Source organism: Pecten maximus, unplaced genomic scaffold (assembly GCF_902652985.1).
Source record: "Pecten maximus unplaced genomic scaffold, xPecMax1.1, whole genome shotgun sequence".
NCBI lineage: Eukaryota > Metazoa > Mollusca > Bivalvia > Pectinida > Pectinidae > Pecten > Pecten maximus.
This window is the reverse complement of record NW_022982703.1, coordinates 3,140-26,490: the sequence shown is the minus strand read 5'-3', so window position 1 is coordinate 26,490 and position 23,351 is coordinate 3,140. Positions and strand designations below refer to the sequence as shown.

At 39.7% G+C, this 23,351-nt stretch overlaps 1 protein-coding gene across 1 annotated transcript; it reads left to right on the top strand.

The window, feature by feature from the left end:
- Nucleotides 1-673: 673 nt before the first annotated feature.
- Nucleotides 674-17,045, top strand: LOC117320811 (serine/threonine-protein kinase Nek9-like; the record flags this gene model as incomplete). Its single annotated transcript, XM_033875296.1, has 10 exons — nucleotides 674-720; nucleotides 938-1,099; nucleotides 1,817-1,922; nucleotides 2,670-2,831; nucleotides 3,181-3,354; nucleotides 3,930-3,980; nucleotides 11,385-11,704; nucleotides 11,962-12,099; nucleotides 12,397-12,507; nucleotides 12,724-17,045. Coding segments are annotated over 10 exons (1,352 nt in total), but the record flags the coding sequence as incomplete, so codon positions are not given.
- Between the last annotated feature and the right edge of the window lie 6,306 nt (nucleotides 17,046-23,351).

The following is a 23,351-nucleotide window of genomic DNA, read 5'->3' as shown; positions in this document are numbered from 1 at the left end:
GGAGAGTTTGGTATGTACCATGTATAAGTAAAGTCGACTCCTGGGGTTATAAAGAGTTTGGTATGTACCATGTATAACTAAAGTCTACTCCTGGGGTTATAAAGAGTTTGGTATGTACCATGTATAACTAAAGTCTACTCCTGGGCTGTGGGGAGTTTGGTATGTACCATGTATAAGTAAAGTCGACTCCTGGGGTTATAGAGAGTTTGGTATTTACCATGTATAACTAACGTCTACTCCTGGGGCTGTGGAGAGTTTGGTATGTACCATGTATAACTAAAGTCTACTCCCGGGGCTGTGGAGAGTTTGGTATGTACCATGTATAACTAAAGTCTACTCCTGGGGCTGTGGAGAGTTTGGTATGTACCATGTATAACTAAAGTCTACTCCTGGGGTTATAGAGAGTTTGGTATGTACCATGTATAAGTAAAGTCGACTCCTGGGGTTATAAAGAGTTTGGTATGTACCATGTATAACTAAAGTCTACTCCTGGGGTTATAAAGAGTTTGGTATGTACCATGTATAACTAAAGTCTACTCCTGGGGCTGTGGAGAGTTTGGTACATGTATGTACCATGTATAACTAAACTATACATTTGTTTTTATGAAGAATTTGTGAGATTTCTATACAGATGTAAAATAACATTAATTATTTTTTTATATTTAACATTAAGGTCGACTTGGTCTGGGATCAGAAGATGACTTTGCTTCACCACAAAAGGTAACACAATGTTCTCAGCAGAGTAAGAAAAAAATAGAAAACTTTGAAAAATCTTTAAGTCTTCAGACACAAAACCATATTTAACAAATCAAGAAGAGGAGCAACTCCCTAAAGCCAGGTTTCGAAACATTATATTCTACTTTCTTCTACAGCTGGTTTGCCGACATGTTTGCAGGAGAAATGTTTAAGGAAATCATACATATATAACCTTTTGTAGGTGGAGACCCCAGGGAAACACTTTATCAAACATGTGTATGCTGGGAGTGATGGAACATTCCTCGTCACAACTAGTGGGCGTGTCTTAGCATGTGGAAGTAACGAGTACAATAAACTCGGCTTCAACTCGGAGACATCAGGTCTCCGTAAACAGAAACCAAAGGTAGGCTGAACAGAAACATCAGGTCTCTATAAACAGAAACCAAAGGTAGGCTGAACATGACAGAAACATCAGGTTTCTGTAAACAGGAACATTAGGTCTCTGTAAACAGATACTAAAGGTAGGCTAAACAGAAATATCAGGTCTTTGTAAACAGAAACCAAAGGTACCCATGTTTCAGATATATGACATTCTGTGTCAGTACACAATGTTACCCATGTTTCAGATAAATGACATTTCATGTCAGTACACAATGTTACCCCTATTACAGATAAATGACATTTTGTGTCGGTACACAATGTTACCATGTTTCAGATATATGACATTCCGTGTCAGTACACAATGTTACCCATATTACAGAAATATGACATTCCATGTCAGTACACAATGTTACCCATATTTCAGATATATGACATGCCGTGTCGGTACACAATGTTACCCATGTTTCAGATATATGACATTCCGTGTCAGTACACAATGTTACCCATATTACAGATATATAACATTTTGTGTCGGTACACAATGTTACCCATATTTCAGATATATGACATGCCGTGTCGGTACACAATGTTACCCATGTTTCAGATATATGACATTCCGTGTCAGTACACAATGTTACCCATATTACAGATATATAACATTTTGTGTCGGTACACAATGTTACCCATATTTCAGATATATGACATGCCGTGTCGGTACACAATGTTACCCTTGTTTCAGATATATGACATTCCGTGTCAGTACACATTCAGCACTGTTAAACCCCTCCTGAGGTTCAACATTGTCCTGGTATCTCCTGGCCATACACACTCCGCAGGTGTTGACTGTGAGTATATTCTTTTCCATGTTGTTAAATAGTTATGTATCCTGTCTAACCAGTGATCTTACCCCCATCCTCGTCTCTTTTGAATGACATCTCTATCACTCCTTCCTCTCTTCCTGTTTGGTGTTTCCATTTGGAAGAAGTTTTCTTGTAGAGTGAGGAGATTAGAAATTGAAACTGTCCAGGCTTCAGTCGGACACATTTTTGGCTCAAATCCTATCGACAACATCAACCACGGATCTCTCTGAAAACACTCTGGTTCAAAGTGGTCTTGACACAATATTGTGTGTGATGATGGAGAAAATCCGTCCCTATACACTTTTACCATCCATGCTGTCCTCAACTTCTTATCTTTTGCAAACGAAAACATACTAATCTTCTTGTTTCTGTTGGAGCTGTAAGTGCAGGTTAATGCTGCACACTGTTACATGTTTGTTTGCTTTTGAGTACACTGACAGCTGGCCTAATTTTCCAATCATCTCAAATGACATCATGGCCAAGGGAGATAACTGTGTGCAGACACTGTGATTTCTCCGACATACAAAAATATTGAATAATGCACGAACATAAAGTATTGTTTAAAAAATGAATGTTTTACATGTTTTTACTAAGAATTATTAATATTTTGGGATAAAATTTGGCCCTTTTTATGTTTTAGTGGTTGTTCACCTTTAAAGATGCTGTCACAATTTTATGAATATAAACTGATTTTCTATATGAGTTATGACCTATTTAAACTCTTTATTTCAGTGTATGGTAAAGTATACACGTTTGGTTCTAACAAGTATGGCCAGCTAGGTGTTGGAGACTTTAAAAAGAAATCGAGGATCTGTCGTGTGGCCGGAGCACTGACTGGGAAGAGGGTGATCAACGTGACCTGTGGCAGTTATTTTACCGTGGCTGCCACCACTGGTACGTATCTCAATCTAATACAGTAAGGCACATATAACCGCCATGTCACAAGAATATACAATAATTTTCAGTCTTTTTTTCTTGCCAGGTCAACTGTACAGGATATTCAAATGTGAAACCAATACATTTTCTTTCTTTATTTATATTTTAAAGTGAAAAAAGGATGGAAAAGTTTGATGATAAAAAAACACAGAAAAATCTGTGATTTCAAATATATGGGCAATAGGAAGGTCCCGACTTCTGCCGTGGATAATTTCCTTACTGTGTTAATAAAGATTTAGTTTGTTTACTTGTTTTGTTACCTTTTACACCATATTGATGCCAATCTTGTTTTGTTTACCGCTCACAGATAGCCAGGTATACTCCTGGGGTAATGGAGCTAATGGTACACTGGGGGCAGAGTTCCTCGACCAAGGCAAGGGCCCTAACAGCCAGTCCATCTCACTTCCTCGTACCATCTTTGGGTCACTCCATCTTGTGTCCAACCTGTCTGCACGTCACTGGCACACCATCGCTATAGCAGGTAAGTTGACATTCTTATTTACAAGGTACAGAGAAAATTGGTTGCATCAACCTTACCAGTTACTTATTTTATCATTTTGTTGTACGATATATTTTGAAAGTTTGATTTTTTTTCTTCTTAAATGTGAAGTTGATTAAAGCTTCTAGTTTTTAATCAATAAAAATCATACTTGTAACAAGATAATATAAATATGTTATGCCAAAATAAATGTTTTTATTTTGTTTTTGTTTTCCTTTACTGTACTTGACTGACAATAATCCCCGACCCCAGTGATGTATAAAGCCTAATACTGGATGTAAGCCTTGTTCCAATACAAATTTCATACCAAATTGTGTTTTTGGCAAATGGAAAATAGAAGAGTCTATTGCCGAATTGACGTAATGCGTATCTATGCAGACCATGTAAAATGTGTGGTAGGCCTCTGTTTATGGTATAGGAATTCCCACTTTATAATTAATAGTATTTCTAGTGTTATTTTTTACCGTTTCACTTTGATCAGAAAAGAAACTTTATTCAATCTATTAATTGAAAAATTTAGTATCAGATCCATCTATAATTGCATTGTTTTGTTTCAGAAAAAGTGCTGAATCAAAAGACTTTGAAGTCAAGAGTTTCATCTCCAAAATGTAAGTACTTTGTCTGCCTCTTTGTTTTCTTTTGCTTAATTTACTTAGAACTTTTCTTTACTATATATTTTTTATTCTTTATACATTATGTACTTATTAAATATATAAATATTGAACTGCCTCCTTTGGAAAGGTACTGTCCAGTTATTCTCAGAGGATTACAAACAAATTTATCACGATGTGCTGACATGTGTTATTCAATTTGTCTCTTTAATCCTGTGAGAATTACAGTGTGTATGTCAATAACTTTCAGGCCATTAAATGCTTAAATAGCACATTTACTGTAACAGAATACATAACACATTAGACTTTAGAGTTATTAATTGTATATGCACATTTAATTTTATGGGGTCACATAAAGCTATATCATCTATATGTGAGGGTTTAACTGGCTAATTGGCAGTTATAACAATACTTTATTAGGAAAGTACAAATTAAAGATATTATATGGGGAGTGTATCTGAACAGTGATCACCTTCTGGGTGACTGACATTGTTATAATCACTAATCATTACTGTTAAAGAGAACGTTTTGTATTGGGAAAGATGTTCTACATGGTTTTAGTTTTTTGTTATTTTCAGTTTTATTACACTACAAATAGTAAAGATGTTGTTTATTATTGTTTTGAGAGATTTTAAAAATGTATTTTGTATTGTTTTGTTGTTTCTTGTTTTGCATTGTTTTGGAGGTTGTTAGGTACATTATATTGTTTTGGGGGTTGTTTGGTAACTTGTATTATTTTGGAGGTTGTTTTATATTTTGTAATGTTTTGGGGGGTTGTTTTATATTTTGTGTTGTTTTGGGGGCTGTTTGGTACATTGTATTGTTTAGGGGGTTGTTTGGTACCTTGTATTGTTTTGGGGGTTGTTTGGTAACTTGTATTGTTTAGGGGGTTGTTTGGTATCTTGTATTGTTTTGAGGGTTGTTTGGTATCTTGTATTGTTTCGGGGGTTGTTTGATATTATGTATTGTTTTGAGGGTTGTACCTTGTATTGTTTTGGGGGTTGTTTGGTAACTTGTATTGTTTCGGGGGTTGTTTGATATTATGTATTGTTTTGAGGGTTGTACCTTGTATTGTTTAGGGGATTGTTTGGTAACTTGAATTGTTTTGAGGGTTGTTTGGTAACTTGAATTGTTTTGGGGTTTGTTTGGTAACTTGTATTGTTTTGGGGGTTGTTTGGTACCTTGTATTGTTTTGAGGGTTGTACCTTGTATTGTTTAGGGGATTGTTTGGTAACTTGAATTGTTTTGGGGGTTGTTTGGTAACTTGAATTGTTTTGGGGGTTGTTTGGTACCTTGAATTGTTTTAGGGGGTTGTTTGGTACCTTGAATTGTTTAGGGGGTTGTTTGGTACCTTGTATTGTTTTGGAGGTTGTTTGGTACCTTGTATTGTTTTGGGGGTTGTTTGGTACCTTGTATTGTTTAGGGAGTTGTTTGGTAACTTGTATTGTTTTGGGGGGTTGTTTGGTACCTTGTATTGTTTTGGGGGGTTGTTTGGTACCTTGTATTGTTTTGGGGGTTGTTTGGTACCTTGTATTGTTTAGGGAGTTGTTTGGTACCTTGTATTGTTTTGGAGGTTGTTTGGTACCTTGTATTGTTTTGGGGGGTTGTTTGGTACCTTGAATTGTTTTGGGGGTGGTTTGGTAACTTGTATTGTTTAGGGGGTTGTTTGGTACCTTGTATTGTTTTGAGGGTTGTTTGGTACCTTGTATTGTTTAGGGGGTTGTTTGGTAACTTGTATTGTTTAGGGGGTTGTTTGGTAACTTGTATTGTTTTGAGGGTTGTTTGGTACCTTGTATTGTTTTGAGGGTTGTTTGGTACCTTGTATTGTTTTGAGGGTTGTTTGGTACCTTGAATTGTTTAGGGGGTTGTTTGGTAACTTGTATTGTTTAGGGGGTTGTTTGGTAACTTGTATTGTTTTGAGGGTTGTTTGGTACCTTGTATTGTTTTGAGGGTTGTTTGGTACCTTGTATTGTTTTAGGGGGTTGTTTGGTACCTTGAATTGTTTTGGGGCTGTTAAGTATCTTGTATGGTTTTGAGGGTTGTTTGGTAACTTGAATTGTTTTGGGGGTTGTTTGGTAACTTGAATTGTTTTTGGGGGTTGTTTGGTAACTTGAATTGTTTTGGGGGTTAGTTTTGTATTTTGAATTGTTTTGGGAGTGTTTGGTATCTTGTATTGTTTTGAGGGTTGTTTGGTAACTTGTATTGTTTCGGGGGTTGTTTGATATTATGTATTGTTTTGAGGGTTGTACCTTGTATTGTTTTGAGGGTTGTTTGGTACCTTGTATTGTTTTGAGGGTTGTTTGGTACCTTGTATTGTTTAGGGGATTGTTTGGTAACTTGAATTGTTTTGAGGGTTGTTTGGTAACTTGAATTGTTTTGGGGTTGTTTGGTAACTTGTATTGTTTTGGGGGTTGTTTGGTAACTTGTATTGTTTTGAGGGTTGTTTGGTACCTTGTATTGTTTAGGGGGTTGTTTGGTAACTTGTATTGTTTAGGGGGTTGTTTGGTACCTTGAATTGTTTTGGGGGTTGTTTGGTACCTTGTATTGTTTAGGGGATTGTTTGGTAACTTGAATTGTTTTGAGGGTTGTTTGGTAACTTGAATTGTTTTGGGGTTGTTTGGTAACTTGTATTGTTTTGGGGGTTGTTTGGTAACTTGTATTGTTTTGAGGGTTGTTTGGTACCTTGTATTGTTTTGAGGGTTGTTTGGTACCTTGTATTGTTTTAGGGGGTTGTTTGGTACCTTGAATTATTTTGGGGCTGTTAAGTATCTTGTATGGTTTTGAGGGTTGTTTGGTAACTTGAATTGTTTTGGGGGTTAGTTTTGTATTTTGAATTGTTTTGGGAGTGTCTGGTACCTTGAATTGTTTTAGGGGTTGTTTGGTAACTTGAATTATTTTTAGGGTTGTTTGGTACCTTGTATTGTTTTGGGGGTTGTTTGAAATTATGTATTGATTTGAGGGTTGTTTGGTACCTTGTATTGTTTTGGGGGGTTGTTTGGTACATTGTATTGTTTTGGGGGGTTGTTTGAAATTATGTATTGATTTGGAGGCTGTTTGGTACCTTGTATTGTTTAGGGGGTTATTTGGTACATTGTATTGTTTTGAGGGTTGTTTGGTAACTTGTATTGTTTAGGGGTTTGTTTGGTACCTTGTATTGTTTAGGGGGTTGTTTGGTACCTTGTACTGTTTTTTTTCAACATGTCTTCATCTGTCATTGTGCATTGTCAGTCATGTGTTGTCTGTCCTCCATCCTCTATCATTATTTAACATTTTTACATTTTTGACCTCTCTAAAACCTGAGGTAAAGGTCAACCAAAATGATATGGTTCCCATCACCAGGGGCCTGAGGTGTGGGAGCCAAAAATGGTAAAATTGACTGAAATTTCAAAGCTCTTCTCAAGTCTCAGATATGGTAGAATCAAACACGTTTTATGGATGAAATGGTCTTAAGGTGCTTTCTCAAAATTGTGAATTTTATTGCCCCTGGGTTTCATATTTCCCGCTGGTGAGAGGGTAAACTTTACTTTAGTTTATATAGGAAAATCACATTTTTGAATATAATTCGTTTCATTTTCATTAGAAATTATTCAAATTTGATTAAAATTATCAATTAGTGATTGTAGTTTGATTGTGTGCAACTAGCCTAGAGAAATAAACTGCAATTGCCATTTAAATAATTATCAATGATAATCAATCAATGCCAGTGGTTTTTACTTTATGTATAACATAAAAGATAGAATAAACTGTTGACATATTTAAAGCCTCGCCCTAATCAGTTCATGGTTCAGTGGTGCACAGCTTGCTGTAATACACAGTGTAACAGACATGGAGAATCATTGATGTAGAACTTTGACTGAAAAACGGCAATCATTTCAGAGCTATCTAATGAAAGATTTATCATTTACATCGGGAATGTTCTTATTGACAATTTTAGTGTGAGTATGGGTTACAGTTTACTGTGTACATGGTTGTTAGGGCAGGGCCAACTATCAGACTGATGACTTGTGTGTACTCCTGGGTGTACTGTTATAGTCAGTCCTGTGGAGCTCTCATCATCATGTACTGATACTGTATATATGTGTATAGGTGAGAAGGAGCGACACAAAGGTAGGTATACATTTATGGGAAGCATGCCACACCACTGTGACGTGTTTCTAAACAATGGTTTGATTTTGCTTTGGATTTGGAGTTTGTTTAACGGTTTTGCACATTAGACATGAAATGCAAGTTGTACAAGTAGTCACTTTCTGTGCATTTAAACCCGTACTGACCATCAGAACCCTGGCCTCCTGACCCTGATGGCCCAACTCTGGACTCCTCAACCCTAGCCTCCCAGCCCTGACCTCCCAGCCCTGACCTCCCAACCCTGACTCCCCAGCCCTGGCCTCCCAACCCCTATACAATAAAAATTGGATTAGGGAACAGACAGAAACAGAATATGGACAGGCATTGATAGCTGGGATGGTAGACAGACAAGTGTAGGTTGAGTGTTAAACAGACAATCGTAGCTAGGATGGTGGACAGACTATAGTAGCTGGGGTGGTGGACAGACAATAGTAGCTGAGATGGTGGACAGACAATAGTAGCTGGGGTGGTGGACAGACAATAGTAGCTGGGGTGGTGGACAGACAATAGTAGCTGGGGTGGTGGACAGACAATAGTAGCTGGGGTGGTGGACGGACAATAGTAGCTGGGGTGGTGGACAGACAATAGTAGCTGGGGTGGTGGACAGACAATAGTAGCTGGGGTGGTGTATAGACAATAGTAGCTGGGGTGGTAGACAGACAATAGTAGCTGGGGTGGTAGACAGACAGTAGTAGCTGGGGTGGTAGACAGACAATAGTAGCTGGGGTGGTGGACTGACATTAGTAGCTGGGGTGGTGTATAGACAATAGTAGCTGGGGTGGTGGACAGACAATAGTAGCTGGGGTGGTGTATAGACAATAGTAGCTGGGATGGTGGACAGACAATAGTAGCTAGGGTGGTGGACAGACAATAGTAGCTGGGGTGGTGTATAGACAATAGTAGCTGGGGTGGTGGACAGACAATAGTAGCTGGGGTGGTGGACAGACAATAGTAGCTGGTGTGGTGGACAGACTATAGTAGCTGGGGTGGTGGACAGACAATAGTAGCTGGGATGGTGGACAGACAATAGTAGCTGGGGTGGTGGACAGACAATAGTAGCTGGGGTGGTGGACCGACAATAGTAGCTGGGGTGGTGGACAGACAATAGTAGCTAGGATGGTGGACAGACTATAGTAGCTGGGGTGGTGGACAGACAATAGTAGCTGGGATGGTGGACAGACAATAGTAGCTGGGGTGGTGGACAGACAATAGTAGCTGGGGTGGTGGACAGACAATAGTAGCTGGGGTGGTGGACAGACTATAGTAGCTGGGGTGGTGGACAGACAATAGCAGCTGGGATGGTGGACAGACAATAGTAGCTGGGGTGGTGGACAGACAATAGTAGCTGGGGTGAAGGACAGACAATAGTAGCTGGGGTGGTGGACAGACAATAGTAGCTGGGGTGGTGGACGGACAATAGTAGCTGGGGTGGTGGACAGACAATAGTAGCTGGGGTGGTGGACAGACAATAGTAGCTGGTGTGGTGTATAGACAATAGTAGCTGGGGTGGTGGACAGACAATAGTAGCTGGGGTGGTGGACAGACAATAGTAGCTGGGGTGGTGGACAGACAATAGTAGCTGGGGTGGTGAACAGACAATAGTAGCTGGGGTGGTGGACCGACAATAGTAGCTGGGGTGGTGGACAGACAATAGTAGCTGGGGTGGTGGACTGACATTAGTAGCTGGGGTGGTGGACAGACAATAGTAGCTGGGGTGGTGGACAGACAATAGTAGCTGGTGTGGTGGACAGACAATAGTAGCTGGGGTTTTGGACAGACAATAGTAGCTGGGGTGGTGGACGGACAATGTACTTGCGAGGTTAAAAGACAGATAGAGAATAAGTCAACATCCTGGAGACTAAGGGAATATATTATTTGTAATAATGATTTAATGTTGTTTTAATTTAATCTGTTATATCTAATAAAAATGAGATCTCTCATTCCATATCATTTTTTGTACCCCATAATATTTAGTATTTGGCACAGAAATGAGATATGTACTTTCACCCTTGCATGACCCTTGCTGTTACAAGGATGTTAAACAGAAATAAAAAGCTAGGTCATATGACACCTTTCCAACCATAACTTCCCTGCATTATATGTGTAGAGAGTTTGTTTTCCCTGCTTCATCAATATGCCTGTATATGTATTGCATAATAACCAGTTGATTTGTTTGCATGGTTTTGTTGTTGGTTTTAACAGGCCATTTGCATGTCTATCATGGCTAATATAACATTTGCTTTCATCATACATGGCAGCCGCTAACATTTCAGGGCAGAGAGATTTTCAATTATTTATAAAGAATACTACCTTATGTTGATAAACACCTGTAATAAATCAATTTTATTATCATTATCATAACCAGTTGACTAATGATGGAACATCTGTTTTACAGACATTATATGATTTTATAAACTTGAAATTAACTACTTTCTAGGGATAGACCTACATGTACCTATACAAATAACTGTTGACATTTAATCATTTGATAAAAAGGAAACAGTCAGACCAGGTAAAGTAGTAAAGGTCATACACTCTGACCCCTAGTGAAGGAGAGGTCACACACTCTGACCCCTATTGAAGTCAAGGTCACACAGTCTGTTCCCTAGTGAAGTCAAGGTCACACACTGACCTCTAGCAATGTAAAGGTCACACATTCTGACCTCTAGTCAGGTAAAGGTCACACAATATCCATATGACATCCAGTGAAGTGGAGGTGACACACTCTGACCCCTAGTGAAGGAGAGGTCACACACTCTCACCCCTAGTGAAAGAGAGGTCACACACTCTCACCCCTAGTGAAAGAGAGGTGACACACTCTCGCCCCTAGTGAAGGAGAGGTGACACACTCTCACCCCTAGTGAAAGAGAGGTGACACACTCTCACCCCTAGTGAAGGAGAGGTCACACACTCTCACCCCTAGTGAAAGAGAGGTCACACACTCTCACCCCTAGTGAAGGAGAGGTCACACACTCTCACCCCTAGTGAAAGAGAGGTCACACACTCTCACCCCTAGTGAAACAGAGATCACACACTCTCACCCCTAGTGAAAGAGAGATCACACACTCTCACCCCTAGTGAAGGAGAGGTCACACACTCTCACCCCTAGTGAAAGAGAGGTCACACACTCTCACCCCTAGTGAAGGAGAGGTCACACACTCTCACCCCTAGTGAAGGAGAGGTCACACACTCTCACCCCTAGTGAAAGAGAGGTCACACACTTATCACTTTGTTTGCATTAAGTGGTGATGCACTTTATTCCTACTTTGTATGCAGTGTTTGTACCCTCGCCTCCAGTAGTGGAAGAAGATGTCATATTCACGGAAAGTGATGGTATGTCTAAGCCTCGTGTATGTATGAACTATCATGGAAATGAAGAGATGAAGGATTCTGGGAAGCCAGATTCTCCGGAGGTTTCTGAGCCAAAATCGGACTGGAATATGCCTCCAAGGGCCACACCTTATATACCATCGCCAGTGGGAGGGGCAGGAGCATATAGTTACCAGGATTCAGGAAGGCCATCTTCAGGGGGCAGTGATCGGCCAGGGTCAGGGGGCAAGGCAGAGGAGTCTAACATCCCCGACTGGTTACAGGCAGTAAGTTTTAGGGATAAAGAAGGCATAACAAATACAGGCAGAGTCAGCCAGCTCACTTAGTCTGAACAAAATCAGATTTATCAAACAAATAGGCAGAATAAATTACCGGTAAAGGTAATGGGATAATACATGTACTTTATTTATCTAATAACAATTATGAAACAAGTTATACAACTTACATTAATACAAATCATTAAATGAAGTTATGTACAAATATACCTAAGAGCCACGGAAATTCTCTCTATTTCGAAATGTAGGAGCTTGAGGATGCGGACTTTATACCGTTCCACCCTGATGCTCTGCCAGTGTCCCCTCCTGTACAGTATCCTGGTCAACCGGGAGGACCGCTGGTCTTCGCTGATCAGGAGGAGTTAGAGGAAGCAGAGAAATCCATGGTAAGGTGTATAAAGAATAATTAGATAGAAATAACAGAAAAGCTCTCTTATGTTTGGACAGAAATGAGGAAAATCTGTAACATGTCTTTCTATATATCATGTGACTATCATGTGACACTATGTTTTTGTTTTTTTCTATATATCATATGACTATCATGTGACTATCATGTGACACTGTTTGTTTTTTCCATATATCATGTGACTATCATGTGACTATGACTATCATGTGACACTATGTTTCTATAGTTGTGGCAATAGTGTAGTTTGGACTTCACTACTATCAATCTTATTTTACAGAAAGAACAAAAACTAACAGACTCTAAAAAAGAAAAAGAAAGTTTGGAGAAGGATGAACTGATAGCATTACTTAAACAGAAGTTGTCTGAAATGGAGTTAGAAAATAGTCAAGTAAGTATCTAATACATTGGTCTATATCATATATTAACAGACTTGCTTGGCTTATTTCAGATTGATAAATAAATGCTGTGTGTGACTTAGATAATATATACCACATCAACAAAATTATATTTCATGTAAACAAATCTACACAGACATTATTTTTGATTGATATTGAAGTACTTTGATATTCCTGATTCAGATGTTTTTTCTTTCTTTTCTAAAAAGCTAAAAGAACAACTAACATCTCAGGAGAAAAAGATGAAGAGTTTGGAAATACAGGTGGCCGGGCAAAAGAGTGACCATTGATCAACTTTTATGGGCAGTCAGACTGGTGACCTTTGACCCACTTATATGGGCAATCAGACTGATGACCATTGACCCAATTTTATGGCCAGACAAACTGATGACCATTGACCCACTTATATGGGCAGTCAGACCAGTGACCTTTGACCCACTTATATGGGCAGGCAGACTGATGACCATTGACCCAATTTTCTGGCCAGATAGACTGATGACTATTGACCCACTTTTGTGGCCAGACAGACCTTGACCATTCACACACTTGTTTGCCAGATAGGTGACCATTTATCCCTTTTTTCTGTGATAGAAGATTGACCCTTCACTACTACATTATTATGGAGTTTTCTGTACTGATACAGAAAGTAAGGAGACTAGACTTGTACAACTAGGCCTACAGTTTGGGACATTCCTTAAAGTAGTTTTCTTATGTAAACATTGAAGATATAGTTTACAACAGTTACTGAGGGTGTACAGATCTTCAACATCTGCTTATCTCGACCAAACTTTATAAACAAGTTTTCATTCAGACAAAAAAAAGGAAGATATTTATCAATTGAAATTTGTTTAAGAATTAAAATTTGCAAAATGTAGCTTATTTGATAATTCAAAGAATGAAACAGTTCTTAATGAACTGATGTTCTGATAAAATATTCCTTAAGTAAGGTAGTCAATATAATGATCACTGAAGAGAAAACTTGTGTTGTTAGGTATCCTGATAGACTGTACCTCACTTAGTAGTTGTAGACTGTACACTATGACATTATGGTTTTATAGTGATGAGGTGATATTAGGCCTCTATCGGACATTGAAGTCACACCAGCTATGATACCACCTAGGCTCTTTTTTATATAGTAAATGTTTGTTTAAACAATAGTGTTTTCTGATTTTGGAAAGACATGTTGCTTCCAACACAATTGAGTGCAGACAATACATAATGACCTTTGACCTAAATTTATAGTCCCTATGATGATTTATTATACATTTGGCTATGATAATCAAAACAAATTCTACAGAATGAATGTTTTGACCTTTGACCTAAAGTTTGGGCACTTCTTCTGATTGACCCTCAAGGATATGTAGTGAATTCCTCTGATAAGGCCACAGCATTGGTAGTTTCTGGCCACTACTGGTGAGATGAGAACTCTTGATATGATGTGGAGTCTTTGACTGTTTATACCGATCATTATACAACAAGGCTGACAGCTGTTCCGCTCTGTTACAATTGCATAATGTTTTAGACTGTATATTGTATGTCTCACAAGACAATCACAAACATGTTTACGTTATAAATGGTATCATGAATGTTTTGTATAATATGTAAATCTCTGGTCTGTGATATGGACTTTCTGTACTCCGTCCTTTTAGATATATTAATTTTTATTTATTTAAATTCAATGCTGTTTGTTAGATTCTTATTTTTACACTTTGCATTTTTGCATATACATGTATAACGTTGAAATCTATTTCCTTGATTTCAACATTTTTCTAGATTTTTACAGACTGTGATACATTTCTTCGGTTGTTTGTTTCAGTGTGTTTGTACATGTATGTGTTAGTGATCAAATGTAGTTCTGATGTCTTATAAGATTAGACTTTAGACAGCGATTTCAACTGGTAAAGTGGACCTGTCTAAACCGAACTGTTCTACTGGTACCGTGATGCCTCTACTGGTAAAGTGAAACCTGTCCTAACTGAACTGTTCTACTGGTACAGTGAAACCTGTCCAAATGAACTGTTCTAATGGTACAGTGAAACCTGTCTAAACTGAACTGTTCTAATGGTACAGTGAAACCTGTCTAAACTGAACCGTTCTACTGGTACAGTGAAGCCTGTCCAAACTGAACTGTTCTACTGGTACAATGAAACCTGTCCAAACTGAACTGTTCTAATGGTAGATTGAATCCTGTCCAAACCGAACCATTCTACTGGTGAGGTTTGTTTTCATTGTGAAACATGACTTTATCACATTGTTTATCACATTGTTTTTACATAAAGGCAGCCATGTTGTATTTAAATATCATGTCACGCCAACATGTCTCTGGCTGATCGCGAGGTAGTACTTAGGATTACAGGTGTTTCAACACACCATCAACATGTAAAGTGAAACCTGTCTAAACTGAACCGTTCTACTGGTAAAGTGAAACCTGTCTAAACTGAACTGTTCTAATGGTACAGTGAAACCTGTCTAAACTGAACCGTTCTACTGGTACAGTGAAGCCTGTCCAAACTGAACTGTTCTACTGGTAAAGTGAAACCTGTCTAAACTGAACTGTTCTAATGGTACAGTGAAACCTGTCTAAACTGAACCGTTCTACTGGTACAGTGAAGCCTGTCCAAACTGAACTGTTCTACTGGTACAATGAAACCTGTCCAAACTGAACTGTTCTAATGGTAGATTGAATCCTGTCCAAACCGAACCATTCTACTGGTGAGGTTTGTTTTCATTGTGAAACATGACTTTATCACATTGTTTATCACATTGTTTTTACATAAAGGCAGCCATGTTGTATTTAAATATCATGTCACGCCAACATGTCTCTGGCTGATCGCGAGGTAGTACTTAGGATTACAGGTGTTTCAACACACCATCAACATAAACCAGTTCCTTGTATACAATATGTTGTATATGCCCGACCTCTCGTTTTCTCAATGGTGGTCATGGGGAATCATTTGGGTTGTCCTCCTATATTCCACTGTAAGACTTCCAGTGTGTATTCATCTATCCAGAAACTGTTATAAATATATGTTCCATTCGTAACTGTTGTAAAATCAATTAGACATTGAAGTCATTAACATTATCAACATTGGTATCGTTGTACCCAACTAAAATGTCAGAGTATCAAAACTTCTTAAGGTTCATATAGATAGCATGTTTTGCCGAAATTAACATGTAGCCTAAAAAATAAAAATGTCAAAAGAAAGACCCATGGATAGCCATGATACATATTAGCAATTGACCAATTGACTTCTGTTTAATTGCACCAGAATGGTGATTTATATGCTGGTAAAATATCACTGGAATTGCTATTAACATGAACCTTAAACAGGGCTTCCACTGCCATCATGTAGCCATTGTTTTAAAGTGTAAATATCAGCACAACAGCTCAAAACGTATTATATGCAGCATTTTTCTCGTTTGTCTTTAACAATGATAAACTTTTATATACCATTTACCACAGTAACCAGCACATGTTATTACATGTCTGTGAAATTGTAATGAAGCTTTCCGTGTATGGTAAAATACATAGTTGGATACCCACGGTTGATTGCACTATGCTACGCTAGTAATTATCGTATATTATAATGCAATCAGCCGTGGGCATATCCGACGATGGGTGAAGTACTACTTAACATTATTGCTTTTTCATCTCCAATTGCTGTTTTATTAAAACTTGTGTAATTGATAATTTATTTATTGAGACAAGTAAGTAAATAAATAAGTGTGAAACAAATGGTATATATTTTTTTTCGCCTGAAGAGCTTGCTCTGAAAGCAAGTGAAAGCGTTTTTGATGTTTTTATTATTATTATATGTACACCCATCACAAGGACATTGTTTACCTATGATTATATATAAAGTTGGAAGAGCATTGTTCTCGTTCAACCAGACTTTGACATGCTCTTATGACCCAGGATGAAATATTTGTCAATTATATTTGATCTGCTGGTTGGACCACGGGTTAAATATGTCATTCTGAGCCATAGCTAGGACAACCAACCCCTACCCACACCCCACACCCAATATATGTAATTACTGGTCCCCGTGACTGTGACTACTGGTCCCCGTGACTGTGACTTCTGGTCCCCGTCACTGTGACTACTGGTCCCCGTCACTGTGACTACTGGTCCACTGTGACTACTGGTCCCCGTGACTGTGACTACTGGTCCCTGTGACTACTGGTTCCCGTGACTGTGACTACTGGTCCCCGTGACTGTGACTACTGGTCCCCGTGACTGTGACTACTGGTCCCCGTGACTGTGACTACTGGTCCCGTGACTGTGACTACTAGTCCCCATGACTGTGACTACTGGTCCCCGTCACTGTGACTGCTGGTCCCTGTGACTACTGGTTCCCGTGACTGTGACTACTGCTCCCCGTCACTGTGACTACTGGTCCCCGTCACTGTGACTACTGGTCCCCGTCACTGTGACTACTGGTCACACTAACTACAGATTGACGTGTTAGTCGTCTAGACATCTTTGACAATCAGCTGGTCGGGAATGAAATCTAATAAAATTGATTCCTTACTTCTGATTTTGTTCTATTTAAATAAACAAAGCATACGTATAATGCTTGGACCGCAATTTCCATAGATTGTGTCGTCGAGTCCTTTGACTTTTGCTGTCGTAAGAGTTGTCTTTCTTTATCCAAACCACAAATATCTAAGCAGAATCAGGCTACTGAACAAGGACTTGATTATAACACGGCAAGAAAATAAGGCATGCGCTACAGCAAAAGTTTTTATTTTTGGACAAAATCTATTTCAGATGTATGATGAAAAATAGTATATATCAGGTGTATTCAAATCGTGTTCTGTTGTCTAATCAACATTCCAGTGAACCACTTGGATGCTGATACATAGGGCAGTATGTGCGGTAGTTACATAGTTGTCTGATTTTATCAACATTAATTATATTAAGGAATTTCGTTAACTCAAAATTTTCCGTAAGAAAGCATTAAAGAATTTAAGGAAATTTCCTTAATTTAGATTTTTTCCTTAAATCCAATAATGATTTCAGAGGGAAATCTTTACGTTAAGGAATTAATCCAGGTCCTGTAAATAGATTTTTTAAGCAATAAAGTGTCATAAAGTAAGCTAGATCAAGCTTTCAACGACACGAAGACTGTGATTCTGTGAAGCACCACGTCCGGAAGCTCCAACACTGGCAAGGCAGTAGACAGATATAAAACGTATTGACGAGTTTTAGATTATCTAGTTTATCCCTGTGGCAAATTTCAAAGTAACGGTAAAAAATTGATCGGGTCACGTGCTACCTTACTTGAAAAATCACTTGGCGACTTTCCGAGAAGGACGGGTCAAGGCCGAAGACTTCAATGGTAAACAAGATTAGTTTTTATCCATAGTCGTTGCTCTCTGATAAATGAAGAAATCAGTTTGTATTGGACTGAACCTCTACAAATCCAGTGCAGGTATGTCTAAGGCTTCCAAGGACTCCAAATGGCTTCTAAGGCGAGGCTTCCATCTGCTACGTGAACATGGGCCAGTCTCTACACTATCAGCAATTGTAGATGAACACTAATTGTGAGGGACATTGGTTGTATATCAAATATTTCAACGAAATATCAAGTCATCAGCATATACCATGATAGCTGTGATATAGCTCCAAATAAACGGTAGAAAAGGTGCAACAAAGACCTGATACATACATCAACAACAATCACAAGCTCGATCTCCTTAACTACAGACATCTACACAGATATCCTCATCAGACCACAGACACGGTCACAACCTTAACTACAGACATATACACAGATATCCTCATCAGACCGCAGGACACGACACGGTCACAACCTTAACTACAGACATATACACAGATATCCTCATCAGACCACAGGACACGACACGGACACAACCTTAACTATAGACATATACACAGATATCCTCATCAGACCACAGGACACGACACGGTCACAACCTTAACTACAGACATATAGACAGATATCCTCATCAGACCACAGGACACGACACGGTCACAACCTAAACTACAGACATATACACAGATATCCTCATCAGACCACAGGACACGACACGGTCACAACCTTAACTACAGACATATAGACAGATATCCTCATCAGACCACAGGACACGACACGGTCACAACCTAAACTACAGACATATACACAGATATCCTCATCAGATCACAGGACACGACATGGTCACAACCTTAACTACAGACATATACACAGATATCCTCATCAGATCACAGGACACGGACACAACCTTAACTACAGACATATACACAGATATCCTCATCAGACCACAGGACACGGTCACAACCTTAACTACAGACATATACACAGATATCCTCATCAGACCAGAAGACACGGTCACAACCTTAACTACAGACATATACACAGATATCCTCATCAGACCACAGGACACGACACGGACACAACCTTAACTACAGACATATACACAGATATCCTCATCAGACCACAGGACACGACACGGTCACAACCTTAACTACAGACATATACACAGATATCCTCATCAGACCACAGGACACGACACGGTCACAACCTTAACTACAGACATATATACAGATATCCTCATCAGATCACAGGACACGACACGGTCACAACCTTAACTACAGACATATACACAGATATCCTCATCAGATCACAGGACACGACACGGTCACAACCTTAACTACAGACATATACACAGATATCCTCATCAGACCACAGGACACGGTCACAACCTTAACTACAGACATATACACAGATATCCTCATCAGACCACAGGACACGGACACAACCTTAACTACAGACATATACACAGATATCCTCATCAGATCACATGACACGGTCACAACCTTAACTACAGACATATACACAGATATCCTCATCAGACCACAGGACACGGACACAACCTTAACTACAGACATATACACAGATATCCTCATCAGACCACAGGACACGACACGGTCACAACCTTAACTACAGACATATACACAGATATCCTCATCAGACCACAGGACACGGACACAACCTTAACTACAGACATATACACAGATATCCCCATCAGGTCACAGGACACGACACGGTCACAACCTTAACTACAGACATATACACAGATATCCTCATCAGGCCACGGGACACGGACACAACCTTAACTACAGACATATACACAGATATCCTCATCAGACCACAGGACACGACACGGACACAACCTTAACTACAGACATATACACAGATATCCTCATCAGACCACAGGACACGGTCACAACCTTAACTACAGACATATACACAGATATCCTCATCAGACCACAGGACACGACACGGACACAACCTTAACTACAGACATGTACACAGATATCCTCATCAGATCACATGACACGACACGGTCACAACCTTAACTACAGACATATACACAGATATCCTCATCAGACCACAGGACACGACACGGACACAACCTTAACTACAGACATATACACAGATATCCTCATCAGACCACAGGACACGACACGGTCACAACCTTAACTACAGACATATACACAGATATCCTCATCAGACCACAGGACACGACACGGTCACAACCTTAACTACAGACATATACACAGATATCCTCATCAGACCACAGGACACGGACACAACCTTAACTACAGACATATACACAGATATCCTCATCAGATCACAGGACACAACACGGTCACAACCTTAACTATAGACATCGACAGATATCCTCATCAGACCACAGGACACGACACGGACACAACCTTAACTACAGACATATACACAGATATCCTCATCAGATCACAGGACACGACACGGACACAACCTTAACTACAGACATATACACAGATATCCTCATCAGATCACATGACACGACACGGTCACAACCTTAACTACAGACATATACACAGATATCCTCATCAGACCACACGACACGGTCACAACCTTAACTACAGACATATACACAGATATTCTCATCAGGCCACGGGACACGGTCACAACCTTAACTACAGACTTATACACAGATATCCTTATCAGACCACAGGACACGACACGGACACAACCTTAATTACAGACATATACACATATCCTCATCAGGCCACGGGACACGGTCACAATCTTAATTACAGACTTATACACAGATATCCTCATCAGACCACAGGACACGACATCTACACAGATATCCTCATCAGACCACATGACACGGTCACAACCTTAACTACAGATATATACACAGATATCCTCATCAGATCACAGAACACGGTTACAACCTTAACTACAGACATATACACAGATATCCTCATCAGATCACAGGACACGGTCACAACCTTAATTACAGACTTATACACAGATATCCTCATCAGATCACAGGACACGACACGGACACAACCTTAACTACAGACATATACACAGATATCCTCATCAGATCACACGACACGGACACAACCTTAACTACAGACATATACACAGATATCCTCATCAGACCACAGGACACGACACGGACATAACCTTAACTACAGACATATACACAGATATCCTCATCAGACCACAGGACACGACGCGGACACAACCTTAACTACAGACATCTACACAGATATCCTCATCAGACCACAGAACACGGTCACAACCTTAACTACAGACATATACACAGATATCCTCATCAGACCACAGGACACGACACGGACACAACCTTAACTACAGACATATACACAGATATCCTCATCAGATCACAGGACACGACACGGTCACAACCTTAACTAGAGACACATACACAGATATCCTCATCAGACCACAGGACACGACACGGTCACAACCTTAACTACAGACATCTACACAGATATCCTCATCAGATCACAGACACGGACACAACCTTAACTACAGACATATACACAGATATCCTCATCAGATCACAGGACACGGTCACAACCTTAACTACAGACATATACACAGATATCCTCATCAGATCACACGACACGGTCACAACCTTAACTACAGACATATACACAGATATCCTCATCAGATCACAGGACACGGACACAACCTTAACTACAGACATCTACACAGATATCCTCATCAGATCACAGGACACGGTCACAACCTTAACAGACATATACACAGATATCCTCATCAGATCACAGGACACGGTCACAACCTTAACTACAGACATATACACAGATATCCCCATCAGGTCACAGGACACGACACGGACACAACCTTAACTACAGATATATACACAGATATCCTCATCAGACCACAGGACACGACACGGTCACAACCTTAACTACAGACATATACACAGATATCCTCATCAGACCACAGGACACGACGCGGACACAACCTTAACTACAGACATATACACAGATATCCTCATCAGATCACAGGACACGACACGGTCACAACCTTAACTACAGACATATACACAGATATCCTCATCAGATCACAGGACACGGTCACAACCTTAACTACAGACATATACACAGATATCCTCATCAGATCACAGGACACGACACGGACACAACCTTAACTACAGACATATACACAGATATCCTCATCAGATCACACGACACGGTCACAACCTTAACTACAGACATATACACAGATATCCCCATCAGGTCACAGGACACGACACGGACACAACCTTAACTACAGATATATACACAGATATCCTCATCAGATCACAGGACACGACACGGTCACAACCTTAACTACAGACATATACACAGATATCCTCATCAGACCACAGGACACGGACACAACCTTAACTACAGACATATACACAGATATCCTCATCAGATCACACGACACGGTCACAACCTTAACTACAGACATATACACAGATATCCCCATCAGATCACAGGACACGACACGGACACAACCTTAACTACAGACATATACACAGATATCCTCATCAGACCACACGACACGGTCACAACCTTAACTACAGACATATACACAGATATCCCCATCAGGTCACAGGACACGACACGGACACAACCTTAACTACAGATATATACACAGATATCCTCATCAGATCACAGGACACGACACGGTCACAACCTTAACTACAGACATATACACAGATATCCTCATCAGACCACAGGACACGGACACAACCTTAACTACAGATATATACACAGATATCCCCATCAGGTCACAGGACACGACACGGACACAACCTTAACTACAGATATATACACAGATATCCTCATCAGACCACAGGACACGACACGGTCACAACCTTAACTACAGACATATACACAGATATCCTCATCAGGCCACAGGACACGGACACAACCTTAACTACAGACATATACACAGATATCCTCATCAGATCACACGACACGGTCACAACCTTAACTACAGACATATACACAGATATCCTCATCAGGCCACAGGACACGGACACAACCTTAACTACAGATATATACAGAGATATCCTCATCAGATCACAGGACACGACACGGTCACAACCTTAACTACAGACATATACACAGATATCCTCATCAGACCACAGGACACGGACACAACCTTAACTACAGACATATACACAGATATCCTCATCAGATCACACGACACGGTCACAACCTTAACTACAGACATATACACAGATATCCTCATCAGGCCACAGGACACGGACACAACCTTAACTACAGATATATACACAGATATCCTCATCAGATCACAGGACACGACACGGTCACAACCTTAACTACAGACATATACACAGATATCCTCATCAGATCACGACACGGACACAACCTTAACTACAGACATATACACAGATATCCTCATCAGACCACAGGACACGACACGGTCACAACCTTAACTACAGACATATACACAGATATCCTCTTCAG